Genomic DNA, 25,883 nt, shown 5'->3' on the forward strand with positions numbered 1-25,883 from the left:
AGAAGAAACATTTGCTTTTTTAAACCATAGACAATACTACTATGTGTTCCAATACCTACAGTTGTCGTCAGGAAGTTGGTCTAACAAATTCAGCTTGCAAGATTCCACCCGAAGTTACCTACATATTACATGTTCAAATTTCGAGAACGGCTGAACCGACAAAAACAGTAAAAAATTTACGAAAAAAAAAAATATCCCGTAAAAAATGTTCATGGATTGTGTTATTTTTATTAAATACCTTTACGCCTGAGATAAATGACACCGACATCAAGGTTCATCAATTCAAGTTTAAAATAATAGGCAGTAATGTCATGAAAAAAGAGCTTCTATTCTGTATCTACCTATGCCCGTGTAATTTTGATCGGTGTCAAATCGGAGTTTTCGTGCGGGGTGCGCGGGTGTTTCGCGCGGCGTGAAGGTCAAACGCCCAAGGTCATTGAGGACTCTAATCGCCTTAATCAAATTCTTACGCCAATCGAAAGATATGCATCAAATTAGCTTATTTCAATCATAAAAATATCAATTATCATTAATTCCGATTTACCAGGGAACTCTAAACTTTAAAATCGCTCCCCTGAAAAGTACGCAAAAATGACATGTCAAGTTATTCCCGCGCGGTACGGATTTATTTATTACGAATCTTAAGCTGAGTTGCACCATCTTACTGTAACTTTAACAAACGCCAAAAATCTGTCAAACTCCATACAAAAACATCGGTTATGGTTATAGTAAGTTGGTGCAACTCAGCCTTAGCAACCGGTTGCTAATTGTACAATTATTGCAATGCGATTGCGAAAAATTTATGGAAACTAGCACTACCTGTAACTGAACGCGGCGCTGCCATTAGTGTTGCTCTTGCCATCATCATCATCATTTCAGCCACAGGACGTCCACTGTGAACACAGGCCTCCCCCAATGACTTCCACATCGCACGGTTGGTAGCGGCCTGCATCCAGCGCCTTCCTGCTACCTTTATCAGCTCTTTCTATAGTAGGTTCAAATTAGCAACCGGTTGCTAAGATCTGTAAGAAGCATGCCGGTTGAGATACTTCTGACGGCAACGCTGGAATGATATCTAACACCAGTAGGCCTAAGATGCGCGCCGCGATAAGCGGTTATCACGCCATTTTATCGATTTTGCCCATACATTTTGAGGTCGATAAAAGTTATCACGGCGCGCATCTTAGGCCTACAGGTAACCTTTTTTTTTAATAAACGATTAATAACGATTGTATGTAACCTGTTTTGATACAACCCTATACATATAATATGTATAGATATGATAGCCAACAGGGTTGCAACCTTAGTTTCAGCCAACGCAAAAGAAAGTTAATAAAAGTTGCTAAGTTTTCTAGAACATGCCCAAAATATAAGCCTCTCTTCAAATATCACAGTATTTCCTGATAAAATAATAGTAACCAAACAATCAAATAATCACGACCTTTGAATTAACTCGATACAAATGTTTGCCGAAGACTTTATTAGTCCAGCGGGAACCAACTTCACTCTGATTCGAAAATTTTTCTTCGAAATTAGTTCCTGAGTCAACGGAATAAAGTTTTGAGCAAATACAATGTTATTAAGTTGGTATTGGCATCTATCGCTTGTTTCTAAGGGCGACCGCAGACGATTAATGGCCTTTTGATTGGTTTCAATTTCTAGTAAGCACTAAAAGGAATTGTGTTGTAGAGAGAGTCAAGACAGAAATGTACCTTTAATAAGCACAAGCCTACATAATGTAGAAGTAAATACTTGTCTCACTATGCAAAGGTTGAATATGAGTGTGGCTCAAGTCCGCCTTGTGTTCTTGAGTAAAATAATAAATATCTAGCCGTTAAATCCACTCATTACATGGACAAAGAAAAGAAATAAATAATATATAGTGAAGAAAAGTGTTTAGTTTCATATCCTATAGAGCATGTCGAGCGCGAATTTCGTCTCACATTCCGTGAAACCGTGCAGAATCTGTGCAAGTCCATATAAGACAGTATTTTCTCTTAACGTCAGCTCACGCGGCATGCCTTATCGGTTATTTCATAAAGGGATCCGCCTCGGGCAGTTAAAATCTCTTGGGGTTGAGCCTAATTTGGAAATTCTCATGAAGATGCTATCCTTATTGTTATAACACCCTTAAGAAGCCTTTGAAATCGTTGATTGGGTATTTTGACTTGACGATCATGTTATGAGCATTGTCGTCTTGATTTTTATGATCTAACTAAATAAGCAAGCGAAAGGTCGTGGGTTCGATTACCGCCTTAGGCAGTTCGATTTTTTCAAGTTGTTTTTATTTTTATGCAGTTGTTTAATTTAAAATCAAACTAAATCAGCCCTAGAACCTTGCATTACATACGAGTGAACTCGTAGAACCAAAAATATCCCAACTAATATTATAAATGCGAAAGTAACTCTGTCTGTCTGTCTGTCTGTCTGTCTGTCTGTTACGCTTTCCCGCTTAAACCTCGCAACCGATTTTGATGAAATTTGGCATAGAGATAGTTTGAGTCCCGGGAAAGAACATAGGATAGTTTTTATCCCGGTTTTTGAAACAGGGACGCGCGCGATAAAGTTTTTCTGTGACAGACAAAATTCCACGCGGGCGAAGCCGCGGGCGGAAAGCTAGTCAGTTTATATTTCCTCTCACAGGGTCTTGCCATAGTGGAACGGTGCGGGAGGGGGTGACATGTGACGTTTGTAACGGAGCTGTCACTGTAAAATTATGATGTCTGAACATGTCTAAAACGTAACTATGTAGTGTCTTTGACGGTTGAGGAACGAAAAACACAACCCTCCCGCATTACGTCAATGCTGCAGACAATTAAGGCTTGGTATTTCTGCTAAAGTAGGTATTTCGCGCTGTCAAAATCTGCGCGCGCAATACTTCGCCGAAGACAGCGCGCCAAAGAGCTCTCGCGGCTACACAGTATAGAAATACGCAGTTGGTTAGGTTAGGTTGACTTCCTTCCGTTCAAGCGTCACACTCACAGCACTTTCTAATACAAATCATATCCAAGTGATACAAATTAAAACAACTTTCAGAATTTTTGGGAATATATTTTAGAATAGAATAAATATAAAATATAACTGCCAAAGTAAACACGGTTCAAAGAGGCGTGGCGTCACCCGACCTTCCGGAAATTCCGCGCCGGCCAAAAGAATTTCAAGATTACGTCACCTATCGGTAGGTCCTCGGGAGCTTGAGCGATTGGAAAAACATTTTATGATCAGTTACTCGTAGTAGCGATTATTTAGAGCTTGGATAATAAATTATAGTTGTTGCAATTCACGAAACTTTGCATGTGGTTAATTACATTAATCAGTACACGCATCAATTTTATTCAGTCTTTTTGTTTATTAATAAATAAAAATATCATATTAAAATTGCGACAAATATTGTTTGTATTGGTCTGGGTGTTTTCTTTCCATAATGTATGTATAACGTATGTACGGGGCTCTGTATCGAAAATCACTATGAGCATCACACGCGGTTACCTGCCGCAGGCACCCGCTCTGAGCACTCATGGGAGTTTATGCGGAGGTCGCTAGAGTTTGACTTTGAGCTTTGTTTATAGTCATTACGAAGCAGATTTTGATGGGAAATTGCACTGTCTTGAATTCGAAAGGGTAATTATTTTGACGGTGTTAGGGGAATTCTAGGAATAAATGCAGAGCCTCCTCATTGCGATTGAGACATATCAATTTGAGATTTCACTTGACATTGATTGCAATCTGACATGGAGTTTTCAAACACTTATAAAAATAAAAAGTAATTAAATCAAAAGCAGTAAGTATCTAGTATTGATATCAACTTCGAAGCAAATGACTCCCAAAATAACTTTCTACCCCTTTTACACGTTTGTCATCATGAATTATAATATTAAGAAATTGTTAAGCAAAATTTCAAGTAGATTGAACCAAAGAATCACTTTGTCCCATACAAACTTTGCCCCCTTTTTTCACCCCCTTCATTTCATGACCCCATTTCGGAAAATTGGATGCTTACGTTATACAAAGAACACACCTTCCAACTTTCAGGTCTCTACGATATCCGTCAGTCATTTAGGACAAAGCATTTTTATTAGTTGTCCAATACTCTATCGTTCTAGGTATGTCATTGACAGGAGGGCGCTACTATCTTAATGGGTTATTTATTAGTCCCAACTTTATGCCACTTGACATTTCAGAATCGTTTGACTTTAGATACCTAAGCGATTTGATATTCAGAGTCTTTTAATGAAATCAAGTTCTAAAATAACTTGAGGTGTTGTACCCGATCAAGCTTTTCATTGCAGGACAGTTAAATAGTTTTATTATTACTTTCTTTTTTAAGTCTTGATTTGTCAGAGTAGGTAAAGGCTCCATGAGAGCAAAATTTAGCTTTATAATAGTTTTTACTTTTTTTCTTGAAATATTTGACGCCTTGTAATCTCTCGTTAATATAGGTCCACACAAATAAAGAATGTTTGACTTCGACTTAAATAATTATGCTCTTACATAATTATAAATAAACTAGCTTTCCGCCCGTCGCTTCGTCCGCGTAGAATTTTTCGGTTTTTATACATATAACCTATTACACTCAGATATAATGTGGCTTTCTATTGGTGAAAAATTTTTTAAAATCGGTTCAGCAGATCCCGAGATTACCCCTTACAATTTAACAAATATACAAACACACAAACTTTGCCTCTTTATAAATTAGATAAAGATAGGTAATTTGAAACCCTATTTTGTTTTATTCTTTTTTTTTATTTTAAATGTTTCACAAGCCAAACTAATATTTACTGTAAGTAAATGCTAAATAGTAAATATTAGTTTGGATTGTGAAATATCCTATCCTACTAATATTATAAAGGCGAAAGTTTGGATGTCTGGATGTTTGTTACTCTTTCACGCAAAAACTATTGAACGGATTTTGTTGAAACTTTATAGTATTATTGTTTATAACCCAGATTAACATATAGGCTAACTTATGACGATATGTGACAAATAAATTTCAATAAATAAATAAGACGTGTCTAAAAATCGCCATCTACCTATCTTCATTGGTTAAAATCTACAGCGCTGGACAAACTACTGTATGACGTTCGTAAATATTCATTCGGGGGAAGCCGTGAAACGCCATCTATCAACATGATATCTAACGGGGGTAAAACGAGGTCCACACGAACGAAGTCGCAGGCGGCCGCTAGTTTATAATAGGTAGCTTTCCCTCCGCAACCTTATTGGTATTCCATGTATGTGTCTTTTAACTGATTTCTGTTAAACATTTTATGTAAAATTTGTCCAGTTATAACTCGATTTACATCTGCATCTGTAAACAAGGGTTCATGTTCTCCAGCCCAGATGCCGAGTAAACAGAATCGTCTTTTAGTAACGTGCAGCTGCCCCTATATTTGACCCACTAACCTAATTTTTTATCATTTATTTGTATCAGTGTCAGTGTGCTCTTCTAAAGAGTGTAAGACGATTGTATGTAGGTACTATTAAAATGTAATTTTAACTCATTGGTTTTGTCTCATATTTGAGGAATGTACTATGTATCATGAGTAGAGTCTTCGTTTAGAAGGATGCGAACGATTTAAATTTCAATAGGTAGACAAAATTGATAATTCTTAATTATCAAAAATTTTAGCTTTCTCCAGTAACACTGATATTATTATACTGTGACTCATAAAAGTCATCATTGTCAAAAATATTGACAAATCGCGAACTGTCACGGCCAAAAAACTGACACGCGTCCGTCCTCCGTAAGCGCCACCGCGCGACTGATTGAGATTGTCCAAGCCGTCATGGACGATTTTTTCCACATTTTTTAACATAGTAACTAAATAAGACGCAATATAAAAATTTCATCCGTTAAAAGCCCTCAAGTTATTTCTGAACTTTAGTTTAGTATAAGATTTAAAATCTCAAATCGCTTATTTTAAAAATAAAACCATAAATAGAAAACGAATAGAGGTAACTTTGGGAATTTATTCTATCGAGTCAACTTCATCAAATCGTGTTTCCATCCGTTAATAGCCCTAGAAAATATCCTCAACTATGCCCAATAAAAATCTTAGCCTTTAATTTTACTATTTAGTACCTCAAAAATGAAAAATGAAAACCTCATTTTCGCCATTTTCTCTGCTACCCGGCCTTAAACGCTTTCCCTGTAATAATTTTTTACTTTTTCCCCATTTACCTTTCTGAAACAACCCATCTGTTTGTCAGCTCCAAACAAGAAGTAGTTACCTACATTAGGCAAGTTTCCTAAAAAAAAATTTTTAGTCCATCAATTTTAATATAAAAAAATACGGGACACGTATATTTTTAATTGACAATCAAACAAATTACAAAGTTATAGTGCGTTGAAGTTCCGCGCGACGTCACAAAGTGCAGCACTTTTACGCACCCACTCACTGACGTCAACTTTATAGAACTTTTTCTCTTTACATTTTCATTAGTTTTAAAAAGTGAAAAATAGGTGTCGAGTATTTTTTGATAAGCTAACTGACGGACTAATTAAAACTCTTGCTTTTTTACCCAGGAAACATCCCCTATTTCATTCGTTGTTGACTTTACTCCTGGATCAGAGAGAGTTAAAGCGGATCTAAAACTTCCCTATTTAATGGAATGGTCGAAAAAGAGCATCTGTGTGTTATAACTCACAATACCTGTTAGCAATAGCGGCAAAAGCCGGGTTTTTGCGGGATCGGATCGGCCATAAATCACGGCCGATCCTTTATCGGCCAATGCTGTACGCAATAGGCATTTACGAGCCTGTTGGGTGATATCATAATGGAGAGAGGCAAAGAAGATCCTGAACGATGTGTAAAATGCATGCAAATAACGCACACGCGGTAGTCAACGGGTAACTCTGTTAAATTTTCATGCCATAAGCACTGGCGTCATTTGGCTGAAACAACAAGCACTGACTGGACCTTACACCAGTAGGCTACTTTTTATTACGAAAATAAAACTCAAAGGGGATGAAATATGGGATGAATTTGTGTGTGGGGAATCAATTTCCTCATGGGAAAACATGTTATATGAAAACGCATTATCATGCTTTTGGTCATAAATGTATTTATGTCCGGGGAACGCGGGTTCTGCGGGACTTGCAAAGCCACGGGAAAAAGCTATATTCTAATGTTTCTAGATCTTCAGTTGAAAGGTTGAAATTATACTAGTACTAGGACTTATACAAGCGTTAATTAAGCCTAATGAAAATTGCTAAAAAAGAATATAAATGACCTAAAATTATGAACTAAAAATTTTATCTGCAGTAATTTTGCACGTGATAATTTATTACCGTTATCAGCAATGATCATTTCATATCGGACAATCATATTTATTTATTGCTGCATATTTTTGTAATTGGCACATTTTCTCTATAAACTGAAATTGAAACCAAATATTTAGACCTTATATTTTTATATGTTATCGCGATCGTATTTTACATTGGACAATCAAGTTGCTCTAGTCAGTTGCACGTAAATACCATAATACAAGGTATATAATTGGGACGTGTGTGTTTAGGTAGGGATAAGTGCCCTAAAAAGGCCTGGATACTAATAAACATTCTTATTTTGACCATTCTTCCCCAGACAATGACGGGCAGCACACGGTTGGTGACCGTCGGTATGCTGCTGACCCTGGCCGCGTCAGCCGCTGCCATCAGATGCTGGAAGTGCGGCCAGTACAGCGATGGAGTTGGCTCCATCACGCCTTGCAACAACCGCAGCGCCACTCATCTTGAGGAGTGCCCTTCCAACGCCAAGTATTGCATTGTGAGTAGTCTTTTTATAAATAAATAAATGGCAGCTTCTTACGCGTTCTATTTATTATATTCAAGCTAAGCATAAGGACTCTCAAACGCGGCAGTGTCATAAGGTCACCCAAAGAGCGATGGAGCGTGCTATGTTTAGAGTTTATCTGCGTGATCAAATCAGAAATGAGGAGATCTGTAGGAGAAAAAAGGAACCGACAAAACAGAATGACCAAAAAGTGGATAAGGCGCAAAGCTGAAGGCCAGTGGAGCAGAAAAGTTCTCGAGTTCCAGTTCTGTGATTGATCCTCCATCGGCCGTCAGTTGTGCGTGCTATGATGTGCCCTGCCCATTTCCACTTCAGTCTTATAATATAACTACGTCTATTAAGCTGGCTGTATCTTTACTGCATCTCATCTAGCCATGGAACGATACTATTAACGTTTCGTGACCATTAAACTCCTTAAAATGGACTCCAGATAGGAGTCATTCCGTTAACCGGAAATTGATCGCTTGACGTCTTCTTTAGATACTTAAACGTGGTTTAGCAAAAAGAGCCAGGGCACTTTTGATGCCAAAAAAGATTCAGCTCTTAATTCAGTTTCAAGATTCACAGTAGGTATTTTTAAATGTTCCTATTTCATATTACGTTTTTTCGGTAGTCGGTTTCGTCAGTAACCATCTATTTTTAAAGCTTTGCTTAGTTTAGGGTTAAGAACCTCGTATTTAACAAATGATTAAAAATTTTGGAGAGGGTAATTTATGCGACACAAATCTACTTTTAAAGAGTTTTTATTAATAAGTCTTCCCTATGCGATTGCTAATGAAAAATGCGTGAGTTTTGTGTGGTGTACTATGTCTATGATTTGGCTTTTCAAACTGGGCTGTTGTCAGACACACTTAACTGAATGCTGATGTTTCGGAAAGGATATCCCTGTGAATGCGAGAGGGTTGAATACTTTATTGTTAGTATTTATTGTTACAAAGAGATCTTTTTGAAGGGATTGTTAAATAGTATCACTTGGGTAAATAGAGAAAAATGAATAGCTTTAGAGTATAAAATATTTAAGTTAAACACAAACGCGCTTTATACAAAAGTTTAGTAATAAAAATAGTGAAAAACTATTTGTGGAGTATAAAATGTAACCTGCAGCGTATTTCCACTCATCTTTTGCTTCGGGCTTTACGCCCGTATTCGCAAACGATATGCAGCAAATCGAACGCACAGCGTTGAATAGAGCTCTGTGATTGGTTCGTGTGTCACCCTGTGCGTCCACGCGCACTGTGAGACCTCATAGTAATGTTTGTGAATACGGCCGTTAGTGTGCTAAAAATAAGATGCAATGTTTTTGTTCAACAATTTGCAATGTTCCTAAAAGTCCAGAACTAATATTTGTGGTCAAGAAATACTACTCTGGGTCCTCTGTATTTTCTCACTGTGGGTATTATTATTCTATGGTATAGGTTAGTTTATTTGAAACCATATTATTTGCCAGAAAGATTTTATTGTTCCCGAATCATCATATTCTGGATTCATAAGATCTTATTCTTGTTTGCTCATAAATATTATAGGATTTGGCGGAATTACTATTCCGTTGGCGTAGCGTATAATTATGACCTCAATCTGGGTTTCTGTGTTAAGACTTTCCGCCTTGTTTGATTTTTAGCCTGCGGCAGGCTGTTTCAGGAAAACAGAAGAAATACGACCGTCCTGCGAAAAAAACATCTTCCTACTAATATTATAAATGCGAAAGTTTGGATGTCTGGATGTTTGTTACTCTTTCACGCAAAAACTACTTAACGGATTTTGATAAAACTTTACAATATTATTGTTTATAACCCAGAATAACATAATTATAGGCTACAGTTTATGACGATCTGTGACAAACTAAATTTCACGCGGGTGAAGCCGCGGGTAAAAGCTACTTTAAAATAAACATTATGAGACATATTTGTTAGGAATACAGATAGTGGAGGATAAGATGGCCAGACCCTCAGAAAATTTAGAATTCATGTTTTAGAGAATGTAAAAAACTCATAAGTAGACACTGATCACATAAATTTCAATTTTGTTGTTAGTAAAAACTAAAACTTGGAAATATCACAAGACGATAAAAAAGCGCCTTGTAACAAAATTAATAAAAGGAAAATTATGAGATTGTTTTAAGAGCCATTAATTTAATTTTTACACGTTCCTTTACAAATTGATTCAATATGCTAACAAACCCCTCAAGTTAATAAATTAAAAAATCACGAAGCCCTTTTAATAATGTCTATTAGAAAACTAATTAATTTGAACGAAACGAAGAAGGGTATAACGAAATTGGAAATTTTTGGCAAATCACTCATTTGCGATATTGCTTCAGGAGGAATGATTCAGCTCTTTCTTTACTTTTTGTTTTAAGGTTCTCATCAAGTAATAGACTGAAGTCAAATTATGTAGCTATGTAGGTAGAGGTATGGTAGCGGGGAGCTTGGGGTGATTAGGATATCTGGAGGCCGTTAGAGGAGGAATTTGGGGGAGCTACTTCCTACTAAAGCCGAGGGGCGCTTATTTTGTCAGTGAGCTATATTATGAGATGGAGCTACACTTCTATCTTAGTACACTAACTTATGGGAGCTAGACATATTCTGGTAAAGAGCTGCGAAATAATTTTCACCAGAGATTTTATCCTTAGTACACTAACTTAAAGTTAGACTTCGGAGAGCAGCTTCGGATATAGTCTGAAGTTCTGGTGGGTCTAAAATAACATAACCCACTAGGTAGGTATGCAAACTCATGTTTCTCTGAACGAAAAAGTTCGAGTTGAATCAAAAGATCAAGCGCAACTCAGTCCATGTCTGAGGTATGAGTGTGACACGGGAGAGGTGATTTTGACATATTATGACGTGACAGAGCATACAAATCTGAAGTCTCGCTGACATTTGACGTGACAAAAAACCCCCTTCCGTGCTGTTCTCATACCTCAGTCACTTGAATTGTGCTAGTAGAGAGAAATTTTCATTTTTAATGTATTATGTAGCTTAAATATTTAACCAGAATCTCGTTAAAGTTATTTTGAAAACATAATATTTCTTCTCGCTGAAACGTGATATTTTCCCGGAATAACGTCATCAAGTTCACCAATTCTGTAGGCCGTACACTCGGGTCGGATTTATTACAAAAAACGACGCATTAAATCCGTTCTATAAAGCGTATGACACAGCTCAACATAAACAGTCCGTTAAAATATAATTCTTAATTACCTATGTACTTCTTCATGCTATTTAATTTCGGACTATTAGGTATACGTTCAAATATATAACTGCTAAGTCTATTCGAAATATTACAACTGGTAAAATAGCAACATCTGTTCTCAAGTTAAGTGGATTCGAAAATAACACCTGATCCTGGGTCGATTCTCAAATAGAGTTCACAAAGAGTGGTAAGGAAATTGCTTGAAAACTAAATAAATTCACGAAAGGTGATGTTGCGTTCCGGGTAGCAAGTTAATGGCGAGATTTACAGATGTCTGTAGTGGAATAATTTCATATTTTTTCAGTATTTGTATTGCAACTCTCACCAAGTTTAATTAATTTTAACAGGTATTAACACAATACGCGGTTAGGTAATACCTGGTTTTGCCTGATGTTTCTTACCCAAATTACTGGAATTTCCTTTATTGATTTGGTCCAATGTAGTCAGTTCATAGCCTACTTTTAATGGCTGTTGCTACGCATCTCTTCCATCCATTGGTCACTTAACCTCTCGCTTTTCAGTGCTCAGTTTCCATTTGAATTATAATTCGAACAGGGTTAACCCTGTCCATAAAAGTCAAATGGGTTGGCTGTTCATTTTCCTCTGTGCACCGTATATTTATGTACACCGAGGGGAGATGAGAGCTGTGACAAATGACCCGTATTATCACGCGCGGCAAACGCCACGCTCTTTGTCGGACTGCGCGCCATGTCGCAATCGGCAAACTGTTATTTTTCATGTAGGCACAGAATCGAGATGGCTTATACATAAAGTCGGGGATCTGGGGTTGACGTTTGAGAAGGCTTAGTTCAAAGCCCTTTTACAAAAACTTACAAACTTTGACGGAAGTTTATGCAGTAGGTAACTGGGTGTTGTATAGTTTTTAATATTGGCTACCCTGACTGGTGGTGACAATCTCACTTGAAAATGGTATTGCGATTGGTAAAATGGTCCCACCCAAATAACTTTCATTCATTTTTTTTTCATTTCATTACCTATTTAGCCCTCGCACACGTATTTCTTGAATTACATAAAAAGCTAGTAACCCTCTCCCAATACATGGATTAACTTTATACATATAAAGGTGCCGACCCTTATACGTGCTTGGCATTAGGAATTAAGAAGGTACTTTCATTTGATTTGATTCTCGATATAAATTCTGTCCTGTAATGTTTTGAAATTCAAGCAATCAAATCTAACTTCAAATAATCTACTGAGCTATTAATTAGAACTACAGAGCAACACAAAAATTCAATACAATCTCCATAGATTTTTCCTGTCATTGGCCATAATATTGAAACTCGACAAACGCTTTAAATGACACGAGTTTATCGCCCTTATTTTGTGAATTACTTTGAGGTCTCAGAGTGCGCGTGGACGCACAGGGTGACACATGAACCAATCACAGAGCTCTGTTATTCAACGCTGTGCATTCGATTTGCTGCTTCACTTAAGCAAGCATCGTTTGTGAATACGGGCGTATGTGTCCGTTCTTCTGGCACATCTTACTATTACTTATTTCATTGCAAAACCGCACCTATTTCAAATAACATAAGTTACCACTAGAAGCAACCGTCGTCTGCACTAAGACAAAATTTACAAGTGTTTGAAGAGATCTTTTCTGCAAAGAAAATGCACCGCGTTAATTTTCCGTGTTAATATTTGAGTATAGTTAATGAGTTTTCCCGCTGCGATGGAAAATAACCGTTTTCCGCGGAGCTTTCTTAAGTAATTTAATTATTTACAGAATTGCCAAGCATCAGTTAGGTTTAAGATGCTCTTTATTATGAAAAGATATCTGTAAGGAACGAGCTTCTTCCAAGATATTTTTAAATATGTGCAATATTGGAGCGTAGATTTCATTTTACATTTTACATACTCACAGAGCCCATAAAATATGTTTGCTTTTATATAAAAGTTTATGCAAGTAGGATTTTTAAAAAACACATTTCACGTCCCAGTATTAACCCTACCACTGCTTCAAGACAATAAATGGGCCAGTGCTGAGAAGAAGCAGCGCAAGAAACTCACTTTCTCTCTCTCTCTCTTTGTATTAGTATAAAATTAGACTTAAGGCATAGATATTCTATCAGTGATCTTCCTATTGTGCTGGAGCCCTCAGGCCGCGTCCGTAGTCCTCCTCGATCGGGCCCACTAGAGTGAGCCCACCGTAGGCTGGACTTTGGTCCAACACCGCGGTGGGCAACCCTCTAGTTGGGTTCGCCACTGATCGGGCGCCTTATGCGCTCGATACGGCCCGATCGCGAACGTCGGTCTGCGACCGACGATCGCCAAACGGCTAGAGTACCTTCTGTACTCGCCACTCTGCCCGGTGAAGTTGGAAAAGCTCTTCAAGCTACCAGCTTGTGTCCCTTAAAAAAAACCTATTGTTTGGCTGTTCTTTCAATTATAAAGAGCTAATAAAAATATATGGGTGCAAAACCAGTAACAAGCTGAAAAGTTACTGAAAAGAGGCTGACAATAGTGACTAAGTTTCTGGCGCTACTTCTCAGCACAGGCCTCAATATTATAGGGGTAAAAGTTTCATTGGAATGTGATGTGAAAATAGTTTTCAAAGTTCACTTATTCAACAATAAAAATCAAAGTAAACTAGTTTATTATTTACCTAGTAAGGGAAAATGGGCAAAAAGTTTAGTCTACATTGCCAAATTTATAAAAACTCCCGAATCATAACCCTCACAACATCCTGTACAAAGTCAATAAAAGGGATCTATGACAAAGGACAAAAGATAACAAATCTAATAACTTAGCGGAATTTATTGCGAAGAAAGTTTTCGCGACGTCAGCGAAAGTACAAACAAAACAAAACAATTAGATTTTATCGGAAGAATTAACGTATGAAGGATGGGGCGGGACATGTTTTATGCCGTTTAAATGCTCTGTCCCGGTTGGGAAGAGTCCTAATAGAAAAACATACGGTAGCCAAGTAAGTTACATTTATCTACTCCGTTGAGTAATAAATAGGCTCTTGAAACAGTATAACCATATGACCATCAAGACACTAGTCCATGGGCATCTTCTAGGACAGCTCGTTTAAATAACAGCTAAAACAAATCTGGGAGGAAAATTGTGACATAGTAGTGATCACAAAATATTGAAATCGTTTGAAAAAACCGTCAAGAAGACACTACTTAGTCCATGGGTATCTTCTAGGAAAGCTCGTTTCAATTACAAACAAAACAAATCTGTGAAGAAAATTGTAACATTATAGTTATAACGAAAGATTGAAACCGTTTGCAGTGATATTTATGACTCCATTAAGGTTATTTCAAATAGAAAAAAACTATTACCTTTGTAATAACATTGAACCGATACATACATAGGACCGGTCGTTATGGAAATTTTTGTTTTTGTCCAACAGTGGACGTGGAAGGAGCGAACCTTTGGGGTAGTAAAGTAAAAAACGCTTACAGTGAGTTAGGCTGGGTTGCACCATCTTACTTTAACTTTGATAAACGTCAAAAATCTGTCAAACTCCATACAAAAAACACCGGTTATCGTTAAAGTTACGGTCAAAATTAGGTGGTGCAACTCAGCCTTAGTCTTCTACATCTTATTACATTGTTGAAGAATCTAAGAAGTAACAGAAAGTGTCTTTGAAGTTCTGCTCCTATAGGGGGCGTGGAAGATACGGAAATGTAAGCAATATGAGTGGAATAAGAATAATATAAGTCTGCCCTAGTTTTGATATACACAGGGAGTGGATTTTCCATACTGATGTTCCATACAGCTCTAAGCCGTACAAAAGTTCCTCTTACAACCGCTTTATGACAAAAAATCTACATTGAAAATTCCGATATTATCCTTCTAATTTAGTTTTTTCTTACCCTTATTTTAATATGATTATTATGGGTTGTAAGATACCTTCTCAAAATCAATGACTAAAAGGTAAGTACATTATTTTAATTATTTCAAATGTGCAGCCAAATAACTTTATTTACATAAGATAATCATCGCAATATCGCTGACACTAAAAAATCCAAAGCTTACAAAATACCAGTCGAAACAAAGCTCAAAGCTCAGTAAAGAGGTCAACAGCTGCTGTTGAAAGCTCCAGTGTTTCAGCAGAGAAAGCTGTCTGGTTAATTAAAGTTATACCAGTGCGAATGTACTTCCAAAACTAAACAATTATAAGTAAATAGTTTTAGTACCAAGTTGGACTACGAAATAAAGTTATTTAATATAGCTGAGATCTCTTCCAAGTTCCAAGTCATGCTACATTTATTAACCCACGAATAACTTCTTCATTAGGGTGTTATTGTTGATTAATTAATTTCAACGAAAGTATTCAATTAACCCAGATACTCCTGAAACATTTTACTATCTCCAAACTTAATGATCTTTGTATATGAGGCTTAAAAACTGACAAATAACATGGGAAAAATAAGAAAAAAAATATTTCCCTCGTGGAAATTCGGAAAAGCGGTGTCGTTTATAAACAACAGTAGTAAAATGCACTACTATGAGGTATGCATTGCATAAAGAAAACCATCCTTTATTTTATTTGGCTTTTGTGACAAAACTGAGTAATATTACTTTTGGTATTATCTTTTGTTTCTTTAATTGTAAAAATGCATAACTGAAGATAGGTACCACGGTAATTCCCTGCATTACGCACCCTTTTGAGGGATAGCAAACTCGAGTCGATGTCTCTTCGACAGGATGTGCGATGCCAAAAGCAAGAGCGTCCGAGGAAGACCAGCTTCTTGACATGCCCTTACGAGAATGTCAGGATAAATGCTGAGCGGGGAGCCTATTGGGGGGTCATTCCACTTTGTTCACCTGGGTGAAGAAAGTGAAATAGAAATAGAAATATTTATTTGTCTTTTTAGTGTCCTCATCTCACCTCGGAACCATTTCACCTAGCTTCATTTTACAGGTGGATTGCGTCGACTAAAACGATCACCTAGAACCTTTGTTCACCTATAAATTAATTCACCCTGGTAAACAAATGCGAAAACCTGGGTGAATTCATCCCTAAAAATAGATGAACAAAAGCGACTGCTTTAGTCAAATCAAGTCATATGGATAATATCATCTGGGTGAAATGGTTCTGAGGTGAAATGAGGACACGAAAAATAACACTTTCTTCACCCAGGTGATATCACCGAGGTGAACATAGTGGAATAATCCTATTGGGGCCACTGGACCACTGAGCCACTGCTCAGTAATTGTTTTTATTCTAGTTGTGTTGTTATTGTTTATAGGTATCTATGTATTAACTACTGTATCAATAATCATCAGACAATCTAGTACTGGAAAATTATCGTCATTTTCTAGCTCCTCGACGAAATCATGAAGCTCCAGAGCCTGATAATGTGTCCTACAGTAAAAAATAAAATAATAATGTCTTGAAAGATAAAGTAGTACATTTTACTGCTGGCGTTTATAAACAACACCAGTTATTTTTCGTTATAACTTCTTACCAAAGGTTCTGAATCAGTGTGATTTGATGTTTATATGTAGTTTATGATACTAACATCACGTTTTATATAAACAATCTCAATAAAGTGTGCAACTAATTATTATTACTTATCTTGAAAACTCATCGTTGAAAATGGCTAAATAAACTTGTAAATATTATGGAAAACCTAATGAATTATTAAGATTTGCCACATAGACTAAGTCGACAAAGCCTTCACCTGTCAAGTAACATAAATAAATAAAAACAAAAGTACCTACATATTCTCCAAAATTTTTTGTTTCTATGTGTTGTTTTAAAACGACGGTAGTATAAAGTGGGTTAAAGTCTGTAAATGTGACTGAGTTTGTTCCGGCGTTTCTTCTCAGCACTTGCCATATGTTTGTCTCGAAGCGCTGGTCCCAAAAGATAAGGAGACATGTAAAGTGCCCCATAAGGGCTACCTTTTCTTTTTTTATTATTTTCTATTGACGTTCATAAGTGCCACTTGTGGTCTAAACTGAATAAATATTTTTGATTTTGATTTTGAGTCTTCTAATAAAAAAACATAGGCCTCCCCCAATGCTTTCCATGTTGCCCGGTTGGTAGCGGCCTGCGTCCAGCGCTTTCCTTCTACCATTATTACCTATACCTATGTTCAGCAGTGGACGTCCTATGGCTGAGATGATGATGATGATGATGATGATGAATAAGAAACATACCAACCGAATTGAGAACCTCCTCCTTTTGTTGAAGTTGGTTAACAATTAGAAAACTTTGAAAGACTAAATTAAATAAATAGCTAGATTAGACAAAAGTTTATCTTGTTTTCAAAATGTACATATTTTATAATACATACCTTTAATAGCAAAATTAACTAGTCGGTTTAAAGACTGTTGCAAAAGTTGCAACTAAAAATTTTCATATTATTTTATTCAGAAAAGTACAGTGTGAGTCTTGATAAAGTGCACGTATGAAACTAGATCCATTTTTATCGATGGAAAAAAAATATCAGAGATTTTTGTCATTTTTTCACACTGTATAGCAATAAATTTGAGTGCCTTAACATAGCTTAATTAGCATTGCGAAGCTTCCAAATACGTATATGACTGACAGAAGAATTTGATTCATCCAAATAAAAGCCTAGTTAAATTAATTGTTAACTCCATTTAGCTGTCAAGTCCGAAATACCCCCAGTAATAGACTGGTGATAGACATTTATTCTTGTTTATTTTAACTAAACATTATAATTTTGGAAATACTTGACAAATGCTTGACTTGGTTATTTGCGTGACGAGCTAAGCCAGCTGTAGCAGGTTAAAATCCCGCGGGTGACAAATTATAATGTCATGGAGACTTCCTTAATTTCCTATTCTAACGTTGGTATTTAACGTTTCATAGGAAATAATACATTTTAGTATCCAGTAGACTGTTTAATAATTGTTATAGTTTGCGTAGTTACAATAAAATTAGTTCTACTTTCCCAAGCAAACAAACCATAACCCAAAAACTAATAATACTATATCATGGCAAACGCAACATATAACTACCACAAACGCACCCAATCATATATGTGGGTAGTCCCAAATTCATACGTCCAACCCTAATATAGTTTGGCCCTCGTTAGCACTATCGGCCCTAAGCGTCATCCCCACCACCCCCTAATTTTATTAGGCCACCTAAATTGTGTGTTGTGGGTATTCCGCCAGAATGGCCCTTTATGGGACCTGTGTCTCGTGAGCACACACTGTTATGGCAGAATTGATGGGTTCCTATAAAATTTTAGTGGAGGGTGACTCAAAATAAATGTGTCGTCAAATTCGCACTAAATCTTGGATATTGTGTAAATGCTGTATACTCGTAATAATAGAACGTTGATTAAAGGTGACTGAGTTTCTTCGACGACGAACTGATAAAGTCAGCAGGAAGGCACTGGATGCAGGCCGCTACCAACCGTGCGATGTAGAAGTCACTGGGAGAGACCTGTGTTCAGCAGTGAACGTCCTGTGGCTGAAATAATGATGATGATGATGAGTTTCTTCTACTCACCACCCTGCGATTATCCAGTCCCGGATTATTGGTGGTAGAGCTCTATTCGTTGTTTATATGCCCTGAAAAGGACCAAATCAACCATTTTGAATTTGAAAATATTAATCTTCATGATGAAAGAAAAAGCATGGAAAGTTCCAGACAATAGTATAAAATACATCTACATAAGTAAATAAATACTACCGTGAAATTATAAATTCGTAAGGCCCAAATAACATTTTATGAGCTGTCAAAACGCTCTCGTAAGTCGACTTTGTTGAAATACTTAGCAGTGACGTCACGTCCTCGTAATCTCTGTCGTAATTATTGTTACGAATCCTCTCTCCTAATTGCCAAGTGCTTAAGGTCCATAATTATGTTTTAGCTTTAATTTCAAATGGACAATAAAATAACAATATAACTTAAGGGAAATATTTGTCTTGTAAAAATTTTGATATGAATTTTAATTTATATCTCAACTAATGTCCATGTCTATAAAGTCTATAAAAGGCATTACAGTAAATAGAACATTTATTGAATAATTTACTACTAGACCTACTTGCTTAAAGCTTTAAATAAAACTTTCCCAAAAGGTATTTTTTAGACTATAAAATAAAGAAAGGAATCCATTTAATGAAAACTTTTCCTTATTTTTAAAGGGCTAATTTTAGAAGCTAAAAAACTAAATCTTGGCGCTGGTTAACTTTTTTTCAAACCTTTAAAAATAAACTGGATGCAAGGGACAAAAAACTCAGTCCTGTGTCCCCACATCATATTAACATGTAGCTATGAGTATATCTGTTTCTTGCAACCAAGGTTTGGTGTCAGCTTACGACCTCAACAATGGGTTCCTATAAAATTTAATGAAGGCATTGTTGAGGACTAGGTGTTATCGATATTATACCCTCTCACCCTGTCCCAAATCGGTGTAACAAGATTTTAGGACGTGATTCAAAGTGATACAACGTTAATCCTAAGCAAATGGCGGGAAAGTGAAGATCAAAATGGATGCCAAGTTCAATGGTCAGTCCTGAAATTTGTTTAAAACAACATAAAATATCATTTCTTTTTATAACTTAGGATAATATATTGTAGCCTAAAGTCTGACTTGGCTAGTTCTCATATACTCGTACACTAGCTTACTACATTAGCTCACAACATTGCGACGCTATACTATACGAGTACATCAGTACATACACATTAGGTACCTACACTTTCATACACTACGATTTATTTATGATTATTCTTAAAAATATAGAAGAAGTTTTGTGGATCCTGTTTACGTGAATGTAGTAAGAAATCACCACAGCTTTAAAGAAAGAAGTATGCGAACTACAGGCCATCTCAACATAGTCAGAGTGGGGAGTGTAGGCCACATCCTTCATTTCACTTCTAGTAAACTAAAGAGGCAAGGAGCCGAGGAACATTTGTTGAAAAGTTGTACGACCAAACACAACCATGCACCGGAGCCGAGCAAGGTTGATGAATTAAATAAAAACGTCTATATCGACTTTCGATATTTTGATCGTTCGATATTCTGAACGTTCGATATTTTGAGCATTCGATATGTTGATCGTTCGATATTTTGATCGTTCGATGAAACGTATTCGATATTTTGATTTTCGATCATTTGTCATTCGATATGGCGTAGGTAACCCTGCTCCTGCAGTGCAGACATACGCCTGTAGTCACAAACATTAAACGGGACTATTCCCACCTCTCGTTCCCACCACTGCAACTCCTGTGTAGCCAGGATCTACAGCTTGACCGCCACAAAAACCCAACCAATGAAGTCACAAACATTACTATGAGGTCTCATAGTGCGCATGGACGCACAGGGTGACACACGAACCAATCACAGACCTCTATTCAACACTGTGCGTTAGAATTGCTGCTTCACTTATGCAAGCATCGTTTATGAATACGGGTGTAAGTAAATGACTTAATGATAGGTAATGATAACATACTGTACCCCCAGTGAAAAGGGAGTTAAGTCGAAAATGGTGATTTTTGGGAAATCGCATTTGAAGTTAAAAAAAATCCTGCTTCGTCGCTATTAGAGATAACTTGGTGAAATATTTTTTAGGTGAAAGGTAATGTTAGATATAATTAGGCAGTGTGCCAGTTTGGGAAATATAGCTTGTGGTTTTTTCGTAATTAAATAAAAACCTAGTTATATCACTATGCACGACAACTTTACATTCGTGTAAAGTGATGTAATGAGATATAAATCATTTTACACCACACTGAATTAACCACACGTTAACAAGTGTAAAGTGATACATTTTCCACCATTTCTGTTGATAATTTTTTGTTTCTTCAATTTTAGAAAAAGTTGTAAAACAAACATAAGTAATTACACTATGAGGAATTATTATTTTAGGTTATTTAGGGTAAATCTTCCAAAAATTGTTACTTATATTAATATACACCAATTTTGTGGAGAGAAAAAAAATGTGTAAACTGATCTAACTAACATAATAGCGATCTAAGTATCCTAATAATTATGTGTAAAGTGATATAAGTGGCGACTATAAAGGAATAAGGCTAGAATTTGAGACTGAATTCTAATTATTTACTCCTTAAATGTTTATTCTGATCTGAAACTACTATTTTATTCATTATTACACCATATACCATGAATGATATCGGCCTAAATCACATACAATATCTCCTATTATAAAGTAAGTATAGCTGAAGCAATTGTGTAGTAAAGACCAGAAATAACAATGGTTTCACATGAACTAATTAGACAGGAGACAGAGAAAAGTTTGTTTTCTACAATTACCTCTTTAGGAATCAAACCCTGGACCAGAGATGGTGATGTCAAGGTATATTGATTGCCTTTTGGCTACAGAAGGATAATATAAAAGTAAATTCATAAAATGCTTTTGTTTTCAACAAAGAGGCTTTTAAAAAGCCCTTTAACACGTCCTAGTATTACTTGAACCCTACAATAATTTTGGGACATAAATGGACCAGTGCTGAGAAGAAGCAGCGCAAAAAATTTAGCCACCCTTGTCAGACTCTTCTTAAATCATAAATAACTTGAAAAAATCGAACTGCCTAGGGCGGGAATCTTCTTAAATCAATAGAGACATGAATTAACAAGACATGTTATACTTGCGAGCTAAGCAGATAAAGTCCAGCAACACATGCCATTTACATAATTATTTACTTTATACATAGTATCCATTCATAAGGACTTTCGTAGATAGTTTCTCAGGGCAATCGAATATTGCACTTAGCCTCTTGATTAGACCATTGTGTGCTATTTGTAATTTATCTTCCTATTCCAATAGCTTCAGATCCCCCCAAGTAGCAGCAGCCTATCTAGGTCGCTACAGGCCTTCTGCAGCGACCCTGGTAATTGGAGAATTTGAGCCTGTTGATCTGCTACGCTTGTGCACTACTTGTGCACGTGCTGCGGTTTTTCTTCTGCCTCCATGCATATTCTACACAGTAGGCTGTCTGTAACAGCTATATTGTGTAGGTGTTTGTTTAACATACCTGTTATTACACTTAGGACCTTGTGGATGTTGTCCTTGTTTAGTCTTATGAGGCTGCGGGGGAACTTTTTCGATATATCCACAACTGCATCTTTTGTTTGCCTGCATCTTTTACAATCTTTCCATTCTGTGTGGTGTTATTTTTCTATTTTGGAGCGCAGCCTGGTCTTGATCTGTGCATATGGTATCGGCATTATAGGTAATTGTTCCGGACCAAATACCGTCGTGTACGATCCCTTTCTGGCCAGTTCATCTGCTGCGTCGTTGCCCAAGGAGTTACTGTGCCCTTTGATCTACTTCAGGAGTGCAGGGTAACGCCATTTGCGTCTGCAATGACTTAGGAGCGCGTCATGGCGTTCCAATATAAGTATTATAATGTAGTATATTAAGTTGCTTTGTATTGCTTGCACTATCTGAGATTATTTTTATATTCAGACCTCGGATGTCTATGGTTGCAATCGCCTGTGCTGCTCTGATTGCATTCTGCTTGGAAAATTGTATTGTGTTTATCTAGTGTTGTAGATATTCTTAGTATATTTAGGTAATTCGAGAAGACACCAGCTCCTGTACCTTTTTGGGTTTTGGAGCCATTAGTGTATATCCTAAGTTCATTGATTCCAGAGCAATCTTGCGTTTCCGCTGTAAGCTGGATATTATAATCTTCAGTCGAAGATTTGAACACAGGGAATTCTGTCGATGGGTGCCTCGGTGAGAGGTATTTCTTTTATTAGGGTTTTGTGCAGGATCGTGGATTGTCCTGTCTCCTTGTTTTGCTTCTTATATGTCCTTGACCTTTAAGTCTTAAAGCGGCTACTTGCGCTTCCTCCTGAATGAAGAGGTCTAAAGATCTAAGATTCAGAAGGTACTCAAGTGATGTCGATGGAGTGGTTCTCATACAACTAGTGGCCGCTATGCTTACTATGCGTTGCAGGCTTTGGAGTTTTGATCTTGCTGTGGATAGTTGTGTTCTATGCCACCATACAAGTGATCCATAATAATATGTGTAAGAGGGCCATATAACCGACGTGTACAGCCAAAGTGTTATCTTTAGGTTGAGACCTCATCTACTACCAATGAGTCTCTTGCACTGATGGAATGCTATACAGGCCATTTTTATTTTGTTCTCGACATGACTCGCCCAGTTCAATTTGTTGTCAAAGGTGATGAGTTTTGTTTATAAAGAGTTCTGGTAGTTGGAGCTCTTGTAAATTCTATAATGCACTTATTAAGTACTTTTATTGACGTTAGGCACTTTGAATTCAATTATAATATGTTTAACTAGTAGATGTTCACCATTATTTATTAAAACTATTAACTAAAGTTCTTTGATTTATAAACTACGACATTATTTTTTCCTTTAATCTGACGTTTGGGCTAAGTTATATCATTTTACACCAAATAATTAACCAAATTATTAGTTGCGATTTTCAAATGTTTCTGATCTAAGTAACTTATAACATTTTACACATGTACGAAACTTTTGTGGTTAATGGTATTAGTCTAATTGAATCATTATACACAAAAAAAATAACCTTTTGTTTTTTACTTTTTGTGATTTAAATTAAGTTACATTCTTTTTCACCAACCAACAATACATAGTTTTTTTGTGTATATTAATATGAGTCATCTTATATTGTTAATCACAAATTCAATCTGAACAACTTCAATCGTGTAAAAAGTAGTAACACGAGTCATACCTCTTGACACAATAAAAAATTGAAAGAAGCCTTCGGTACACTTTGTTAAAAGTAGACATGTATCAATATACACGAAAGAAAACTCAAAATTGGTTCACAAAGCCTTACTTGTATCATTTGGCACAACATTATTTTCTTTTCTATACGTCGTAGAAACATACCGATTAGATACAAAAATAGCTAATTTTTCAGAGATTCACATTATGTTATAAAGTCAATTTTGATCTAAGTCGAGTTAGATCCCTTTTCACTGGGGGTACAGATATTATCCTACGATACCAAGATGTTTTTTGATGTGCACTCGTGTATTTAACGACATAACGTCTTCATAAAACACAAATTAATTTTATTAATGTAACTAAAAATAACATCTAGGCTAATATCTGTTAAGACCTATTAATTAAATTGATATAATAATATTAGCCGAGTCTGCAGGTGTACCAAATGATGTTAGGGAGCGCCTAGGGGATGCTAACGAGTATCGGGGGCGGCTAATGAAATTGGTGCTTAGATTTATTGGGTGGAAGCACCTTTGGGTAACCTTTGCTCCGTTTTGGGCAGTCTAAGGCCCGATTTGACCAAACTTTTATCCGAGAATAACTCCTGGTATAACTGGCACATTGACAGTTTCAGTATGGGAAATATGTCAAAATTTCGAATTACTGACGGTTGTTCTGAGATTAATATTTACTCTTGTATGGGGTCATTCCATCGTTTCGGGTGTTACGTTCGTACACACATATTCAACAATTTCATGTATTTTGAAATAGTATTTTAATAATGTTAGTGGCTTAATCTGTCCGTTTTTAGTTGTTTTATTTAAATAATAAAGTTTGTACAGCTTAGAATGTAGGATAACGAAAATATGAGTCGAAAAGTGTGCGTTTCGGGCGTTACGAGATTTTGCCTCTATGTTCTGACTGTTGCTGCATTTACTCGAAATTTAGCAAATTTTTTTAATGAATCATACCTAAAACTTACAGGACTTCTAAAGTATGAAATTTACAAACCATGTAATATACAATCACTGTTAAATAAAACGTTTTACTATTTTTTTATAATTTTTTTCTTTGTTTCGGGTGTTACAATGGTTCTGTTTCGGGTGTTACGAGTACGAAAATTCAACGCAATTTATCTATAAAATCGGTGTTTTACTAGTCTCTAGGTACTACAAAATAAGGAGTACAACAAATAAACACAAATAGAGCGAATTCTGGTTTGAAATTACGAATCAGCTTTTTTTAAAAAAATATACAAAGTTCAAGTTTAATTTTTCCTCAGAATATAGCTTTTTCTATTGTTTTTGGCTTGAAATAGCATTACTTTAATTTCTAATTACGATATTTATTGGAAATGTCAAACATCGACATTTTTTAGCAATACCTTAATTTTAGTGTTAAGTCGACATTTCAAAAAAGGCATAATTGAGAAATATGACTCCTTTTCCGATGCCAGCACTAGTGGGAGGTCAAAGGACCCTCACAGTAATACTTTTTCACTTCTCCAAGCAATATACACACAATATCGACATATAAATAAAAATGTAATACCCGAAACGTTTCGGGTGTTACAGTTTTTAATCAAGAAAGAAACATACTAAATTAATATCATGCTCAGATTTTAGTTAGTATTTAAAATCATTACTACCATGACCTTACTTTTACCAAATATTGTTACCCTAATCCATGTGTATGGTACAATAATAAAACAAATACCTGTTTTTCTGTTTCGGGTGTTACATCGCCGAAGTAACAAGAAAACACACTTAAAACTTGATGATTATAAATTTTTTTGGGACTATGACGCTGTCTACCAATACTATGATAAATACCCTTGAATCATATAGTGGCAAAACGTTTCACAGATTGATAGTTTTTTTTTAATCGTATTACTAATAATTGGAGAGAAAATGATCATTCAGACAGTTGACTTAAGTATAGACTTTGAAGACTAATAACTTAAAAATTACTTGTTTCTTTTAGATTTTTTTTGTTGCACATTATAATTTGGAACGTATACTTTCAAAATTCGTCAGATTTAATGCGAAAAGAACATATTTAGTTTTTCACCCTCGGTAACATTTGTCATGGAATGACCCTATGGTCAAATCCACCCTAAATCTAAAGACTTTTTTTGAACGTGGATATAACAGAAACTACTGGTTCCAATTGGAAAATTTTGCAAAACAAAGTTTTTTTTTAATATTTAGAATGTAGAAGTAAGGTAACATTACCTAAATTGA

General features: G+C 36.1%; 1 protein-coding gene across 1 annotated transcript in view; it reads left to right on the forward strand.

The window, feature by feature from the left end:
- LOC135083720 (uncharacterized) overlaps window positions 1-25,883 on the forward strand; it is a 108,731-nt gene that overhangs the window by 54,147 nt on the left and 28,701 nt on the right. The window contains exon 2 of the mRNA XM_063978444.1: window positions 7,587-7,769. Within this exon, the coding sequence (XP_063834514.1) occupies window positions 7,590-7,769 (180 nt within the window). The 5' untranslated portion in view covers window positions 7,587-7,589. The remainder of the gene's footprint in view (window positions 1-7,586; window positions 7,770-25,883) is intronic.

The sequence above is a fragment of the Ostrinia nubilalis genome, chromosome 24 (assembly GCF_963855985.1).
Source record: "Ostrinia nubilalis chromosome 24, ilOstNubi1.1, whole genome shotgun sequence".
Lineage (NCBI taxonomy): Eukaryota > Metazoa > Arthropoda > Insecta > Lepidoptera > Crambidae > Ostrinia > Ostrinia nubilalis.